Source organism: Halichoerus grypus, chromosome 2, assembly GCF_964656455.1.
Source record: "Halichoerus grypus chromosome 2, mHalGry1.hap1.1, whole genome shotgun sequence".
Lineage (NCBI taxonomy): Eukaryota > Metazoa > Chordata > Mammalia > Carnivora > Phocidae > Halichoerus > Halichoerus grypus.
The window spans coordinates 191,837,327-191,854,958 of record NC_135713.1 but is presented as its reverse complement, the minus strand read 5'-3'; the positions used below and the strand labels follow the sequence as shown (position 1 = coordinate 191,854,958).

At 52.3% G+C, this 17,632-nt stretch overlaps 1 protein-coding gene across 2 annotated transcripts in view; it reads left to right on the top strand.

The window, feature by feature from the left end:
• MAP3K14 (mitogen-activated protein kinase kinase kinase 14) overlaps positions 1 to 17,632 on the top strand; it is a 42,923-nt gene that overhangs the window by 14,437 nt on the left and 10,854 nt on the right. Inside the window, exons 2-6 of one of the 2 annotated variants that reach the window (XM_036096652.2) lie at positions 9,037 to 9,312; positions 10,402 to 10,471; positions 12,245 to 12,455; positions 12,563 to 13,174; positions 14,179 to 14,316. In XM_036096652.2, the coding sequence (XP_035952545.1) occupies positions 9,057 to 9,312; positions 10,402 to 10,471; positions 12,245 to 12,455; positions 12,563 to 13,174; positions 14,179 to 14,316 (1,287 nt within the window). In that variant the 5' untranslated portion in view covers positions 9,037 to 9,056. Of the gene's footprint in view, positions 1 to 9,036; positions 9,313 to 10,401; positions 10,472 to 11,606; positions 11,995 to 12,244; positions 12,456 to 12,562; positions 13,175 to 14,178; positions 14,317 to 17,632 lie in introns of those variants that run through there. The other variant, XM_078065846.1, reaches the window with a different exon arrangement.

Below are 17,632 nucleotides of genomic sequence, written 5' to 3'. Positions count from 1 at the left end.
TTGGGATGGGAGGGGGTCAGGGAGAAGCTGGAAGTGGGTGAGGCCTGTGCTAATAGAATAGACATGAGGGGATTGCCTTGAACATTTGAGGGGGCCTGTAGACAGCAGGGTCTCTGCACGTGTGGGGCTAGCCAACCTTGACGGGCGTGTGGTGGTAGCTGGAGGACAGTCAGAAATTTTGTTCCGGACGTTTCATTTACCTAGCAGTTTGACCTGTGGAATTGGCGAGACTGAGTTTTTGTGGGCATGACAGGTTTTTATTTTAAAATTGATCTGTAAGATTTTAATGATTGAGGTGCATTTGAATTTCCTATCCTCCTTAATGCTAAATGCTGAGGCAGAAATTGCTCTCCTGGGAAGCAGGCCTCAAGCTGGTGTGCCAGGCAGGTTGAGATTCCTCCAGCCTTCACTCACTCAGAATGCTCCTTCCTCCTTCCTCCTTCCTCCTTCCTCAAGTGTGTCTCTAGGTCCCAGTGCCCACTCAGCCTCTCCACCTGGGGGAAAAAATTAAGCAAGGCTCCCAGACGCCTGTAGCTTAGGGTATTGTCAGCCCATGCTGGGGAGGTGGGGTGAGAGTTCTATCCGAAGGGCACAGTTTACGTGTTAGTACCCACATCCACCATCTGCCCCTACCCTGTTCCCTCTGGAACTCTGCCTCTGAATTCTACCCCTCTTGCTAAGAATTTAACCCCTGCATGACCTAAGCTTTGCCCACGAGCAACTTTGAACTGTTTGGGACTCTTCCTAGACTCACCTCTGTGCCTTAACTTTTGCCATTCCCTCCACCTAGAATACCTTCTCCTTTTTCTTGGGCTGTTTTTGCTCACCCCTTGAGACTTAGCCCAAGAAGCCTTTCCTGATACCCACCAGGCTGAGCTAGGTGTCCCTCCAAGTGTTCCCATTGCGTCTGCTGTGTTTCTGTGTCTGTTGCTGTGTGACCATACTGGATTGTAATTTTCTGACTACTTATCTCTTTCCCTTAGTAGACTATGAGCTCCTCAAGGGGCTGGGTCTTCTTCCTCAGTGTACACCCAACACTCAGCACAGAGCCCAACTCCCAGCAGACCCAACCCATGTTCAAAGATTGCTGTATTATAAGACCCTGCAGTTCTGTTTGATGAGACACTCCAAAGCAGAGACCTCACTCATCCATAAAGCCCCAGCTTGCCACCAGCCTTTGGATTTTGAGGTGCTTTATTGGGTGCATATAAGTTATATCCTTTCATCTTAAATGTTTTGTCTGATATGAATATTACATGTCTTTGGTTAGTATGGGTCTGGCATATCTCTTTTCATCCTTTATTTTCAGTCTTTCTATATAATTTTATTTGTCTCTTTTAGTAAGCATCTACCTGGATCTTTTAAAATCCTATCTGTCTATCTTTTAACGGGTGGGCTTAATCTATTTGTGATTAATGCTGCATTAATACTTCGATTTACTTCTGCCACCTTCATTTCTGTTTTCATTTTATACTTAGTGTCCTTTTCCTTTGCTACTTTTTTCCTTTTTTCCTTGCCTTTTGTTAGAGTGATCAAGTTTTCTGTTTTTCTTTTTTTTGCCCTTCTGGTTTAGAAACTCTGAATTGTATTTCTATTCTTTTTTTAAAAACATTTTATTTATTTTATTTGAGAGAGATAGCGTACGAGTTCTTGAGTGAGCAGGGGGAGGGGCAGGGGGAGAGGGAAAGAATCTCAAGCAGACTCTGCGCCAAGCACAGAGGCCCGGAAGCGGGGCTCGATCCCACAACCCCAAGATCATGACCTGAGCCAAAACCAAGAGTTGGACACTCATCCAGCCAAGCCACCCAGGCACCCCTGCATTTCTATTCTTATAGTTAGTTACTCTTAAACTTTAACATACATACTAAACTATAATTTTTTCTAATGAAGTGTAAACACTTTTATATGTAAATTTCACCAAAAGGCAAGGCTCTTATTACTCTTTACCCATTGAACAACCCCCCCCCCACCTTTCTTCCTTGCTAATGTTTCTAGAACTTAATGTTTTAAAGTGGCTTAAACTATTTTTTTTTTTTTTTTACATCCAATGGTTAATTAAATTGACCCACATATCCTATGGATGCTTGGGCCTTCCATTGCTTCTTGCATCCCGCTTCTTCTCTGGCTTACTTTTTTGCTTGCCAAAGCACATCATCCTTCAGTGATTCTCCCAGCGAAGGTAGTGTCATCTTCCCTGGAATTCGTGTTTCTGTGTGTGCGCCTTATATGTGGGGGGGTTGTTGTTGTTTTAAGAAAATGGAATGACCTGTTAAAACTAATCAAGTTAAACATTCTAACATCCCAGGAACATGTGGTAGTATAACCCACCTAGAAGTCTGACCAGTTTATCCCTGATTTCGGCTTTTACTGGAGACCCCTCATTTTTGGTTCTTGTGCTTTCTGCCTAAACAGACTAAGCAACTAATATGAACAGTGGGCAGATCCCGTGGGCTTTTAAAATGGGAGCAGTAATAACCACATGGGTCGTAATACTGCTCTGGTCCTTGATGTTCCAGGGGCCTCTGCCAACAAACTTTTATTCTAGAATGGAACTGGGAATCCTTGGGTCCCTGGGGAAAGGGCCAGGAAGCTTTAGCTCTAATCCCATGGTAGATGCTCTAGTTGTGTAAATTGGGCCTCATTTTTTTCTGCAGGCAACTTATCTCCTAGAGCCTTAGTTTTTTCATCTATAAATGGGAATAATACCACCCACCTTGCAAGGTTTCTTTGAGGTTCATCGAAGTGGGTAAAGCACCTTGCAAATGCCCAATGCACAGAAGACGTTGAATGAATGATCCCGATTAGTACAGGCTCTGGCACTTAGGGGACACTCACTGAACACTTGTGCAATGGATGCAGGAGCTTCGTTGAGGGGATAGGTTATAAAAGATAGATATTAATAAAGGAAGAAGGCATTCTCTACCAGGGCAACAGGGTGAGCAAAGGAAAAGAATCTGAGGCTTACCCGTTGCTGCTGTGCTCAGGCAAGTGAGAGGAGCAGACTGGCCAGAACAGAGGCGGGGGGGTGGGGAGGGGAGTTTAGGGAGAGCAGGCAGGGCAGAAAGGGGAGCCAGGACTGAGCGGGTATGAGGATCTCTGGATCTGCCGGGCCAGATGGCTGTTTTTGCCAGGCCAGCTCACTCTGCCTGGCACTTGACCTTGGTTCCCCTTCCTGCACAGCCCCTCATTCCTGATAGGCAGAAGCCAGCCCAGTGTGGCCTAGTGGCCAGGCAAGCTGAAGGCTTAAAAGAGGAAGCATCAGAATAAGATTGGTTTTCAACTAATATCTTATTAAGGAAGTTGAGTCATTCTACTTCTGCTATTTGTCCCCTCTGGGCATTCAGAGGAGGACAAGTTTTTACTTCCAGATGAAATAGTCATGAGAGGGATTTGCCCTGGTCTGCCCTGGTGCCTCAGTGGACATTTCCAAGATGACCCTGTAAAACAGAGATTTTTATTTGCCTTTTATATACAGAGACCCAAGGCTCAGCGTGTTAAATGCCTTCGCTACAGCTGAACACCTTGTCTCTGTCGTGCCAACACCGAGAAGTCCCATTGTCTCGGTGATGGCATTCGTGAGGCAGGTGAAGGGCAAGAGAATGAGCTTTCATTCAGCATCTTCTGCAGACCAGGCAGACCGACTGCCTATTCAGTCCTCAGAACAAGTCAGAAGCAGCTGAGAGAAGAATCTCAGTGGCCTGCTCGAGCTTGAGCATGGGGGCTTGGAGACAGCCGCGTGTGGGTCCAGCCCCACCTCTGCAACTTGTAACTGTGTTGCTGGTCTGGCAGGCCCCAGGCCTTCTCCGAGCCTCAGTCTTCACATCTGAAAATGAGGTCAATAATGGTAGGTGCTTAGTGAATATCGACAGTGATCATTCTGAATTGGTCATCCTGCCCTCAGATGATCCTGACAGATCAGTTACATTTGGGGAACTAGAAGGAACCTCACAAGATTTCCTAGGCCACTGGTTTTCAAGCTCTCTTGCTCAGAAGAGAAGACCTAGGATTCCACAGAAATCCTTGGTGGATGAAGGGAAGCTGAGCGCATGAGGCTCCTGCCCACCTTCTCTAGCAGATCAGCTGTTTCTCATGTGAGTTACATATCATTTGCGTGCTTCTAGCTCTTTTATATACTGGGCGTTGAGCTATGAGTTCATTTGACAAAAATGGTCCCACTGCTTTTTTTTTAAAAAGTTGCCAAGGCTAGAACCCCTCTCGTCTGGTTCCTAGTCTGGTGTTTTTACTGCACTTACTAAAAAAGGGAACTGAAATGTGAAGGTTATCATCACTGAAGATCCAAATAAAACATACTTTTGTACCTTCTAGTTAATTGGCAATTCATTTAGCCTAGATTCCAGTCCTGCTGCAGAATCCTAGGAGCAGAAATTTTGCTGTCAGAGAAAACGTGGCTATCATAGCTGTGAACAAGAACTGTCTGATTGAACTTCCTGCAGTGACGGAAGCATTCTCTATCTGCACTGTCCAATATGGTAACTAGTGTAACTGAGGGACTGATTTTTAAATTTTATTTAATTTTAATTGACTTAAATAGCCACATGTGGCTAGTGATGCCATATTGGACAGGACAGCCTTACAGTATAGACCAGGGGTCAAATGGTAGTCTCTGACCCCTTGGCATCAGAATCACCCAGAGAACTTGTCAAAAATACAGATTCTGGGCCTAATGCCCAGCAACTGTTTCAGTAGGTCTGGGCAAGTGCATTTGAGAACTCATCTGGTTATTCTGACTTGCAGTCAGGTAGGAAACTGCTACGTTATTGAGCTCTTCTTTGTCATGGAAGAGCGGTGCCAGAATCATGGACTTGATCTTCTAAAGAGACTACAGCAACTTTCTGGGGAATGTCAGACCCTTGGAAAATATGATGGAAGCTGTGGACCTCTTCCCTGTAAAAATACAAATTGTATATAGTTTCTGTGGCTCACAGACCATCCTGAGGCTGTCCTTGAACCCACATTAAGAACTCCCTAACTTGGGGGCGCCTGGGTGGCTCAGTCGGTTAAGCATCTGACTCTTGATCTTGGCTCAGGTCTTGATCTCAGGGTTGTGAATTCAAGCCCCACATTGGGCTCCATGCTGGGCATGGAGCCTACTTAAAAAAAAGAAAAAAAAAAAATTCCCCAACTTGGACAGAAGAGTTTTACTAGCTGGTAAGGGAGCCAAGTTTGTCTCAGGGCCCAGGAGCCTTGCCCACAGCAGGCATGTCCTATAGATATGCCCAAGGGTCGCTCTGGTACCGTCCCAGTCACTGCGACCACCAGACTTCTCCAGGGGGGAGCGGTCATCGAGGCCCCATAGAAGACAGCAAGCAGTGCACGTGCACCAGGCCCTAAAGGAACACTGAACCAATAACACACCTTTTCTTTCCCCTTTGGTTTCTGTGGCCTTGTAGGTGAGCTCAGTGGGCTTGCCTATTACCAGTGCCCACATCCTCAGCTGTGACAATTAGAGAGGAGCAGGATGCATTTGAGGCCGGAGTGGAGCTGGGGAGAGCATCCAGACTGAGTAATGGATCAGGATTTTGACTTGCCTTCAAAGGCAGAGACGCAACTGGCTCAGTCTTCACTCCCCACAAGCTACAGGAGAAAGAAGGGGCAAAGCTGCAGGGCAGTTGGTCTGGGGCAACAAGCCAGGGGCAAAGCCCAAGGCTAGGAAGGCCACCTGGCCAGCAGTCCCAGGCTTCATGCAGAACCCTATTTTTTGTAGGCCAGAACCCTTGTAGAAGTGGGGGAGGAGGGGGGGGGCAAGCAAACGTGTGTGAATGTGTAGGAGAGCTACTCTCAGGCCAGAGTATGCTGAGAATAGCTTCTTGAACTTAGAGGCTATCAGTGAGGGTCTGAGTCATGGTCATGTGGCACCGGAGAAGCCGTACAGCTCCCAGGCTGTGATTTTGTGCCCCTGGGAGGTGAGGGTCAGCCTGTTTTCCCGTGCCCTTCACAGGTTCAGCTGCCAGCTTCTGGGTTAGCCTCTCAACGGGCTGCTTGTTCCTCTCTCTGCCTGCCAGGCTGTTGGATGAGTCATCAGAGAACTGCAGAGGGGGCCCTTAGCCCTGCTGCCTCAGACTCAGCTTCCCTGGCACTGGGGAGCCCGGCATGCTCGTGGTGGGGGGATCAGGACCCCTGGCCAGGGGCCCAGCTCACTGCCAAGGCAACAAGACGGCTCCTGGGGGCGAGGGGCAGCCTCCCAGCCTCTCTGGAGGGCTGTAGCTCAGAATGAGCCATATCCGACAGAGACTGGCCCTGTGAACCGAAGCCCAGCTAGATCTCAAACAGCTGGGTGCCCTTGCAACAGCCTTGGCCTCATTTCTCTCACTCCAGATGGGACTTTCTCTTCATCCCTGGTGCTTGCGATCATCCTATCTCTGCAGGTCATCCTCTGATACCCCATTCAGCCAACATCGATCATCTCCTCTGTGCCCCACTGTGCTATACGCTGAGGGCACCACCCCCACCCTCAGGAGCCTTCTGACCAAACAGGGCCATGAGTTTCCCCCTTGTGTTTGCCTGGAGCCCAGGAGACTCCGGGAGGGGGTGGCGCAGCCTGGATCTAGGGGTTCTAGGTCCTGGGCCTGTGGTGCCACACAAGGCTGGGTGACCTTGGGCAAGTCTCTGCCTAATTAGCGTCAGTTTCTGCAAGTGAAAATGAAATTAAAGCACTACTGAGGTCCCTTTCGGCGCATCTTTAGTAGTGTTAGGTTCCGAGGGCTTGCAGTTTGTTTTTAAGACCGCTTTTCCTCTGGCAAAGAGGCTGAGACAGGGTGCCCGGGTGGCGCAGTCGGTTACGCGGCCAAGTCTTGATTTCAGCTCAGGTCCTGATCTGAGGGTCCTGGGATCGAGCCCCACGTCTGGTTCCGCGGTCAGCGGGGAGTCTGCTTGAGGATTTTCTCTCTCCCTGTGCCCCTCCACCTCTCTCTCTCTCTTTTTCTCTCTAAAATAAATAAATAAATCTTTAAAAAAAAAAAAAAGAGGCTGAGACAGGTGGGCACTTGGAAGTCAGAACACCCCTTAGACTTTTCAAGGTCAACAGGTAACAATGGGGCCATCCGTGCCCCTCCCCAGCCTCCGGCATTCAGGGCCAAGCCCAGGCATCTGAGCTGAAAGCTGGAGCCACTCTGAATTCGGAGTCAGCAGACCCTTGAAGGCAGAGATGGAAGGATCAAATTCCTAGCGACCAACAAGCCCATCTCACCCTCCCGCTCACCCCGCCCTGAGTCGAGCCGGTTCCGTACTTCGTGGCTGTTGCAGTGAGGCAGACTCAGTAGGAAGAGAGCTTCAGCCTAGAGATGCCCAGGCCCCCACCGTCCCAGGTCAGCTTCTAGCCTCACAGGGCAAAGGACCAGTGGTGGAGAGGTTTGCCTTCACAATGCCCGCCTTTCTGCCCCAAGAGCAAATGGAGCTGGGTTCCAGGATGAGTGGACTGCCACCAGGGGAGACTGCATCTGTTAGCGACAGCTTTAGACCAGCCTGCCAACAGGGAGCACTTATTAAAAACCTGTCTGGGGGCGCCTGGGTGGCTCAGTCGTTAAGCGTCTGCCTTCGGCTCAGGTCATGATCCCAGGGTCCTGGGATCGAGTCCCACATCGGGCTCCCTGCTCGGCGGGAAGCCTGCTTCTCCCTCTCCCACTCCCCCTGCTTGTGTTCCTGCTCTCGCTATCTCTCTCTCTGTCAAATAAATAAATAAAATCTTTAAAAAAATAAAAAAATAAAATAAAAAAAAATAAAAATAAAAAAAAATAAAAACCTGTCTGGGGCGCCTGGGTGGCTCAGTTGGTTAAGCAACTGCCTTCGGCTCAGGTCATGATCCTTGAGTCCCGGGATCGAGTCCCGCATTGGGCTCCCTGCTCAGCAGGGAGTCTGCTTCACCCTCTGACCCTTCCCCCTCTCATGCTCTCTCTATCTCATTCTCTCTCTCAAATAAATAAATAAAATCTTGGAAAAAAAAAAAAACCTGTCTGAATGCAGTGCCTTCTCAGGCTTGGTGGAAAGCAAGTCCCGACTTGGAGGGACCTGCGCTTTGGGAGCTCACATGCCCAGTCTTTCAAAAGGTTCCCACAGGGTCGCGATCCCAGATCAGCGCAGATCACTTTCATGACAGTTCTAGTCTACGTGCTGTTTGCACAAGATTGTCTCAACACTGGGCTCACTCTCCCTTGGGGCTTCCGGGGAACGCACAGGCCTGCTGGAGATAGAACCCAGTGAGACGTGAAGCCCTGCACTTTGTCTTCGGAGTCCTAGAGGTATAGGTTGGTGTTGGGGGCGCTAATATAAATATTCCACTACTAATGTTGCCTGAAAGAAAACTGATACCTAGGAGAGGTTTTCAGCAATGAGTACGGACATTACAGAAAGAAGCATGTCAGTTCCTTCTGGAAGGCCACAGACAGATGCGTCCCGGGAAAAGAGCCAAGTGCTGGCGCTGCCTTTTGCAAGCTGATTTGTAGACTTTGTAAAATGTTGTGTGTGTGTGTGTGTGTGCGTAATGTATATATCCACACGTAAATCTATGCATGCACACATACACGTATCTACCTCCTGCTAGGGAACAAAAACTTGATTTTCCCCATTTGGAGAAAAGCCATTGTGGCCGGTATAGACATGTCCTCTAAGAAGGCAAGGTTTGTGCAGAGTCAATGAGGTGACTGGCGGTTTTGGGAGTACGGAATCTACCACCACGTTCCGGGGGAGCAAAATTCAGCATAAAAAAAAAAAAAAAAAAAAAAACAGAAAGAGATTCGGCCATTATTTATAAAAGCAAGAAAGGACAAACCCAGATGTTTGTGCCATGGCCATGCTGGAGGAGTGAGCTGGAATCCTCCTCGCTGGGCAGAATGGAAGGAGTCTGCTTGTGGGGTGTGCTAGTAGGAGCCAGGGTGAGGGCTCATGCCACATGGAACAAGAAGGGTTGACTCCTTTGACATTGGGGTGTTTGTAAGATAAATATATGCGGCAGAAAGGGGTCAAAAGCCTCTCCCCCGCTTTTCTCCTCTAACCCAGCCTGTTCTGCGTCTGGTCCCTCAGGGTGAGCGTGAGCCTGGGAGATGGCAGTGATGGAAATGGCCTGCCCGGGCGCCCCTGGTTCGGCAGCCGGGCAGCAGAAGGAGCTCGCCAAAGCCAAGGAGAAGACACAGGCAATGGGGAAGAAGCAAGGCCCCATCAACAAGCTCGAGGCCGTGGAGAAGAGCCCCGTGTTCTGCGGGAAGTGGGACATCCTGAACGACGTGATCACCAAGGGCACCGCCAAGGAAGGCTCCGAGGGAGGACTGGCCGCCATCTCCATCATTGCCCAGGCCGAATGTAAGGGCCCGGGCTGGGGCTGGTGACAGAGGGCAGGCGGGCGGGCCTGCAGGTGGGCGCAGTCCTCGTGCCAGGGTGGCAGGGCACGGGGGAGGGAGGTCAGGGTTGACAGCAATCAGAGATTTTCACAAGACACAACTGGGGGGGGTAAGCCAAGAATGAGTTGAAGTGGGAGCTGTCACCGTGCCGGGGGCTGGAACACATAAGGGAGGAGTGGTGCATAGAGGCTTTTGTCCATCATGAGCGGAGCAGGGGAGGAGAGCCAGGAGGCTTCACAGGTCCTGGGGCTCTTGGCAGGATCGTCAAGCAGGCCATCAGCCTTGTGCTGTGACCTTGGACAGCCTGAGCATCTCTGGAGAGGCCCCAGACAGGAAAGGCCAGGTCTCTTGGAAAGCCCCTCTGGGGCCTCTAGGCCCTTCCCCACCTTCTACGTTGAGGTGGCTCCACCCCAGAGAATAAACACCTGCTCTTCGGCCTGCTAGGCCAGTCAAGGGGACATAGGCCAGTGCAGGGTGGGGCCTGTCTGGTCCTCTCTGCTTGCACTCACAATACTTCTAAATGACTCGGCATGGTGGCTGCCACCAGAGCCTGAGAAACTCCTGGGTGCCTGGCTGAGGCCAGAAGTCCTCCTCTCTCCCCCCTACCCTCCAAGGTTTCTTGGGATACAGGCTGGGGAGACAGGTGGCATTTTTCCACATGTACACATCCTTCCCCTGCCTTCCACTCCCTTCTGGCTGGCTTTGGAGGAGAGATGAGAGAATACAAAGTAAAGCAGTGGGTGACATGATGGTCCTAGTAGGCGCATACAAAGTCATATAGAAGTACCCGACAGCTGGTATTTATTGAGCTGGTACTATGTGCCGGCCGCTGCATTGGCTGTGTTCTACGATGTCACTTAGGCAGCACGGTTAGTGAAGTGAGGTGGGCACCCTTCTGCCCCCGTTGTTGGTATTGCCCTCTGCTCTTGTTGAGCAGGAGGGTGGGGTGAGAGGGGCAGCGGCCCGAGAGGATGTCTCTGTCCTCAGTGCGCAGTCCCGTTCTTCCTCTCCTCCTTTCTGCTCGTCCAACCTCTTTTCCTTTACTCGCAAGGTGAGAACAGCCAAGAGTTCAGCCCCACCTTTTCAGAGCGGATCTTCATTGCTGGGTCCAAACAGTACAGGTAAGAAGGCCAGGGACCTGCAACCGCGTCCTCCCTCCCCCGGCTGCTCGCCCCGGCCGCTCCCCAGTGACCCCTGGCTCCCTCCTCCAGCACCTGTGGCTCAGCTCTTGGAACCCGCCCAGGTTTTCCTGGCTGAACTGCTCTGTCAGCCAAAGAAGCTTTTCAAAAGCTTTTCACGGCGTGTGGATGACTGCCTCTGGGTCCCGTCAGCTTGACATTTTATTTTTATTCTCCTCAGAGTCCTTGCTGCTCCCCCTCGCTTCCCGTCAGTGGGGAGGGTGCTGTGAACAGGAGTCACTTTCCCAGTGGTGCGTGACCGGGAACGCAGGCACCGAGGGGCCGCTGTAACTGTGGGAGAAACCCGCTGGTGTCTTTTCTCCTGCGAGACACGCCCAAGGAGGGATGAGGGTTTGGACACAGGAGGGGACCGACCGACAGATTCGCAGCTGGGTGGCCCCACGGAAAGGAAGCCAGAGCGAGGCTTGGTCTGTTCCCAGGCTCCCCATCCCCAAAGATGATTTTTTGGCCAACTGCAAGTTGAACCTGGAGACAGTTCCCTCCTCTACCAACAGTATGACTTTTTTATCATTGGGATTTGCAAAATGCTAGTGATAAAAAAGGCTGGGGGAGGGCTGCTGCCCTTGAACCGAGAAATGCTCAGTGTCGGATCACATGCCTTACGCTGCCCCCGATACCTTTTGGCCCAGGGTAGGGGGTTTCTCAGGGCCCATTTCTTTCAGCTGCCTGAGAGAAGCCCATAGGCCTTTAGCAGCCCCTAGGACTGCTGTGAATCTGCCTCCTTTGTTGGGGAGAAGAAGGTGAGGCCACTGGGGGGCAGCTGAGGCTGTGGTCCGCGGCACAGCTATTCGGCAGTGGCTTTTTCACACACTCTTCTGTGGCGGGTGCCTTAACACCAAGAGCCAGCTCGGATCCACAGTGGTAGTGAGCCTCTAGGCTGGCCGAGAACGGAAGGCTCCGTGGTACCGGGCGTCAGCCCAGACTTTTTGTTTTTTTGGTTTTTTTTTTTTAAAGATTTTATTTATTTATTTCAGAGAGAGCAAGAGAGAGGGGGCAGAAGCATGAGGGGGGCGTGGGGGCGGAGGGAGAAGCAGACTCCCCGCTGAGCAGGGACCCCGGGATCGTGACCTGAGCCGAAGGCAGGTGCTTAACCGACTGAGCCACCCAGGGGCCTCAATGGTGTCTGTGTTTATGCAGCAACTTACATTCCCGGAAACCAGGGATCTCCAGGAACCAGTGGGGGTGGAGGTGCCCAGACTCAACTGTCCCTCATCCAGAGGCAACAGAAACAGACTCTTGTCAGAGCTGAGAGTGCCCGCTGCAGAGTGTGGCCCTCCAAGTCATATGCCGCCCCCGCACCCGGGGACCTCTCCAGGGACAGCCCACCCTGGAGAGTAGTGTGGGAACCTTGCGTCTGCCCATCCCCCCCGAAGAACAGCGTGCGCCCCATCATGGTAGTAATAACTGCTGTCTGTCGGAAGCTTGCTTTGGGATCAGGCGCTGAGGTAGGCTTTTGAAATGAGCGGTTTCCTTTAAACCCCAGCTTCGTCTGCATGGCAGGAAATCCTACGCCCATTTTATAAATGAGAAAACAGGTTCCTTGGGGTTGAGGACCCTTCCCATGTTTACACAAGCACTCACCAAGCTAGGATCTGACCTCGGGGGTCTCTACGAATCCAACCACAGTTCCTGAGCCGTCCACCCCCCACCCCCCGCTGCCTCACACTCAACCTGTGGATCTGTCCCTTTCGACAGCCAGTCCGAGAGCCTTGATCAGATCCCCAACAATGTGGCCCACGCAACGGAGGGCAAAATGGCCCGTGTGTGTTGGAAAGGGAAGCGCCGCAGCAAAGCCCAGAAGAAGCGCAAGAAGAAGAGCTCGAAGTCCCTGGCGCAGGCCGGAGTGGCCTTGGCCAAACCCCTCCCCAGGACCCCGGAGCAGGAGAGCTGCACAGTCCCCGTGCAGGTAAGAGTCACCGCCACAGCCCAGACCCCAGGCTCCTGGGGCCTTCGGGATGCTGCCGGTGCCTTGGCCCTGGGCCCGGGTCCTAACACCTGCGTTCTTCTGCACAGGAGGATGAATCTCCACTAGGCCCCGCGTATGTTAGAAATGCCCTCCAGTTCACCAAGCCTCCAAAGGAGCCAGGCCTTGGCCGACTGTGTTTTAAGAAACTCGAGGAGGACCTGCGGCCGGCCCTGCCTCGCTCAGAACTCCACAAACTGATCAGCCCTTTGCAATGTCTAAATCATGTGTGGAAACTCCACCACCCGCAGGCCCTCGGCCCCCAGCCCGTGCACCCCTTCCCCTACAGCAGGCTGCCCCATCCCTTCCCATTCCATCCTCTCCAGCCCTGGAAACCTCACCCCTTAGAGTCCTTCTTCCTAGACAAACTGACCGGTATAGAGAGCCAGCAGCCCCTGGCTGGCCCTTACCTGGGCAAACTGGTCTGCGTGGACAGTCAGAAGCCGGTGCCTGGCCCCCACCTGGAGCCTGGCTGCCCATCCCGTGGCCCGCGGGAGAAGTTTTCTGTGGAGGAGTACCTGGTGCACGCCCTGCAGGGCAGCGTGAGCTCCGGCCAGGCCCACAGCCTGGCCAGCCTGGCCAAGACCTGGTCGGCAGGGGGTTCAAAGCCCCGAAAGCCCAGCCCCGAGACTGAGGACAGCGAGGGGGTCCTGCTTACGGAGGTAAGCAAGCCCCCACACACCTGCATGGGTGCCACCCACTCTGGGGCCGAGATCGGCAGCTGGCAGTCAGGTGGGACCTGCTGGGGGGGGTTGGGCAGCATCACTGGAAACCTGCCACATCCACTCTCCACTTCCCCCCTTGGGGGCGGTGGTCTTTGCTCTTTATGGAAGTCACTCGTGCACATGAGAACACATCAGATAGTAGGAAAGTGTGTAGCTTTGGCGAGAGCCGTACCCCCCACTCCACCTCCAGGTCACTCTTCAGGCTCTTTAGAGATTTCTATTGTGAGTTCTTCTGGTTGATTAGCTCATTATTGCTATCGCTGTTGTGTATGTGTGCACGTGTGCGTGCGTGTGTGTGCTTGTGCGCGCGTGTGTGTGTGTGTGTGTGTGTGTGATGAATGATGCATATTCTGAGAAACAGGAATTGGCAATATCAGCCACAGATGCTCACTCCCCACCCCTGCTATGAAAGACCAGGATTTTGCCCATCTGCACTACCCTCTGCTCGGCCTTCTTCCCCCCACCCCAGTTCTCTACTGGAGAGCTTTGTGACTCTAATAAGTCATTTTACCAGACTTAAATATCTGGGGTTTATTCCATCCATCTTTGACGCGATCCCTTGCCCCCTACCCCTCTTTGCGGTCCCTTCCCTTTCTTTTACTTTATAGCTCCTGAGCTGTATTTTCTCATTGTCAAGGTTGTTGACAGTTCCGTTTCTGTCCCACAACCACAAAGCCCGGGGAGAAGGATCTTTCATCACAAGGATCAACTAGACTTGGGCCACCCGCGAAGCTCTCCTTTGCCTTCACCTTATTCCTGTAACCCGCTCTGGTCCTGCCCCTCCAGAGCCCTGCCTCAGACCCGCTGGGGTCTTTGGTTATAAGGGCTCCACCCGAGCAGCCGGACAAGGACTGCCGCCCAGAGCGCCTTCCTCATGGTAACCTTTCGTCCCTCTATTGCCCTGGCCACTGAAACGGGCCTCTCTTTCCTGCCAACCCCAGAAACTCAAGCCGGTGGATTATGAGTACCGAGAGGAGGTCCACTGGGCCACGCGCCAGCCCTGCCTGGGCAGAGGCTCCTTTGGAGAGGTGCACAGGATGGAGGACAAGCAGACTGGCTTCCAGTGTGCCGTCAAAAAGGTACGCCAAAAAGGAAAAGGTATGCCCGGGCTCTGGGGGCTGCAGAGGGAAGCCAGGCAGGTGTCCCTGGTATATTCCCTCTGCTTTCTTTCAAGGACAATCCCAGGGCAGCCGTGGGTCTGACTTGTTAACGGAGCCTGGCTGTCGCTGGGCACCCTGGGGTCAGCTGGAACCGGAAGGGAGCGGTGTCAGTCCCATGTCCCAGCCTGGGAGCCGCATTTGGTATGCGTGTATGTCGGAGTGTGCAAGTGTGCACGCGTCCTGGGTCACTCCTGATGCCAGGGCCTTAGGGGCAAGTCCAAACCTGGAAGGCAGTTGGCTCATCGTGTTGAGCTGAAACCCCTAAACCCCATACAGTGGGAGTGCTCACACCTGGGCCAGAAGGTAATAACCAGAGCGGTAGCCGTACTAACAGGTGCCTCTGGGATGAGGCTGGGCCCTGAGGAGTCAGATCTGAGTTAGGTGCGGGTTCTGCCTCCTGCTGGCAGGAGTAAGAGGTCCTTGGGAGGTGGACATTATGAGGAAATGCGACTTACAGCAAGAGACCCAGGCTCGTCTGTCTCCAGAGTTCGGCTGTGAACCACTCTTTAGAAAGGGGTGGGGGAGGAGGCTCGTGGTCCTAGGATGTGACACGAGCAGAGGTGTGAATCACCTCTCCGGCTCCATTTCACCAGTGATAGACCTAGAGACCAGAGAGGGTCGTGTGCCTTGCCTAAAGCCACACAGCTAGGCCTGGAACTGAGGCCTCCTTCGGTCAGGTGGCCCTGTCCAGGCCCAGCATCAGCAGAACGCAGACCTTGGTGTCGGGCCTGCTCTCCCTCGGAGGTCTTTTCTCCTACCCCCACTCTCAGCTCTCCTTGACTGGAAGCCACCTTGTTCCCTGGCCAAACTCAGCCTCGGAGCTATAGCACCCAGGGCCACGGGAGGCAGAAATGAGACACATTTCCATGGGCCACGTTCTTGGCCCACGAGGAAGGGAAATAAGCTAGTTCAGTGATGGATCTTGTTTTCAAGCGGGTTTTGTCAGGGACACTCTGATCCCCAAAAGGAAAGAGGACCAAATAGCCAGGCCAGCCGGCTCGTGCCCCATGCAGAGTTGTGGCTCTCAGCGGTGAGGACACACATCGGACGTGAATCACCTGGCTTCCTTGGCTCGTATGTGGGCCGGGATGCTCAAGTCTGAGAGTTTGGGCCGCCAGGTGACAGGCTGAGAGGGGACTATCCGTAGGTATTACCCCAAACTTCAGACATACTATGTCAAACAAGCAGGCTCGGCTCCACCCCCGCCGCCTGCCCCCGGCCCGAGCCCGTGCTGGCAATGCTGGGCTCGTGCCCGCGTGCCTCATCCTCCTCCGCCGGAGGCCAGGGCTCCGTGCCTGACCTCCTCAGCCGCAGGTCCCCCCGCAGGCCATCGGAGAAGGCTCAGCTGTCCCTCCTGAGGGGTGGCTGGGAGGAGAGTGAGAGTGTGAAGTGTCTTGGAAACCCATGCCCAGTGCTGGGGAGAGCTTAGTCACTGGGCTGCTCAGCTGTTGCCCTGCTGAGGTTCTCGGAGTCCTGGGCAACAAGGTAAACAACCCTGATATAGTAGAAGAGGACAGATACTCCATTTCTCACCTCCCCAAGGCAGGCGGAAAAGCTCCAGCCACAACGAATGGGCTCCCAAGCGCCAGAGCTGCTGCCCCCCAGGACTTCAAGTGGGATGGCTCGTTGGTGGCCCACACGGCTGCCAACAAGGCGGTCAGGGGGAGTCAGGCAGGCACAGGTGTCCTTTAGGATTTTCAGCCAGAAGATCTGAAAAATGGTTCCCAGCTAAGAGGGGAGGGTTGGGGGAGGGAGCAGGGATTGGAGGTCAGGCCGCACAGGCGGTCGGAGCAAGTCTGAGCACCCTCCCGTGCTCCCTGAGGAGGACCCAGCACGTGATACAACAGCACTTCCTTGGTCCTCCTTCTAGAACATCAGTGGCCTCAGGTCAGATGCTGATTGGCCCTGAGTCCAGGGTTTAACGTAGGGGGTTTTGTTTTTTAAGGTTTTGTTTGATCTTTTAACTGCAAATAAACACAGGCTCATTAAAAGAATTCAGAGGATACCCCAAAACACAAAAGTCTCCTTGTTCCCCAGTCCATTCTCAGAGAACCTGCCCTTTGACTTTTTAGACTTGTTATATATATATATACATATATAAACTATATATATGTGCATATATGTATAAATAAACATGTAGTTTATTTTTAAAAGATTTTATTTGAGAGAGAGCACGAGCAGGGGGAGGGGCAGTGAGAGTGAGAGAAGCAGACCCAGGGAGCCCAACATGGGGCTCGATCCCAGGACCCTGAGATCATGACCTGAGCTGAAGGCAGATGCCTAACTGACTGAGCCACCCAGGTGCCCCATAAACATGTAGTTTCTTTTATTAAAATGAGATTGTACTCTAGAAGCTGTGCCATGTTTTTAATGTAATAGTAGATCATGGACACATTTCCTTATTGGTACATATACATGTCTCTAGTGCTTTTTATCAGCCAATGTAGAAGTTCATATCCTAGTCAGTGGATGAATTTATAGATTGCACGAAGTCCTGAAACTTTATTCTGTGTTGTAGTTGTATGTGGTGTGTATGTACACACACATTTTGGTTGGGAAGTCTGTATCATGTGTCAGATTTTCAGAGGGCCCTGTGGCCCAAAGAGGATTAAGAACCATTTATTTAATAACATCTGGCCCGAGCATGGAGTTCTGGGAGCCTCCTTTTGACTCTGCCACTGATCTGGGTTGGTGTGGCCTTGGCCAAATTCAGCCAGCTGTTAACCAAGCACACTGTGCCAGGGGCTGGAGATAGAGTTGCAGAATCCACACACCTGCCCCAAAGGAGCTCGGGTTGTAAGGGGAGGTGGACATTTACGTAGAAGCAGCCATTAGCAAGGTACATGAGTGAGGGCAGCCTGGACACGTGTTGAGGAAGCAGAACTAGGACTGAGGGGAGAATATCTCCATGGTAAAGAGGAAATAAGGGGGGAGCCCTCTGTTCATTGGACTACCATGTGCCCAGTACTGTGTTAGTTACTTTCACATATTTTATGTTCCTGAGATCTTTAAAAGAATATACAGAATTGTGACTATCCCTTTTTTGACGGATGAAATAAAATGGATACAAATACTAAAGAGGGGAGAGTCTCAAGAAGGAAAAATCAATGCCCAGTGTCAGCATGCAGGCAGTTAAGCCGAGGGAGGTGGCTTGTGGATTTGGCAGTTAGGGGATGGCTGATCACACTTCCCCCCCTCCGGGGTATGCTCACTCCTGAATGGATGTGGGGGGGGA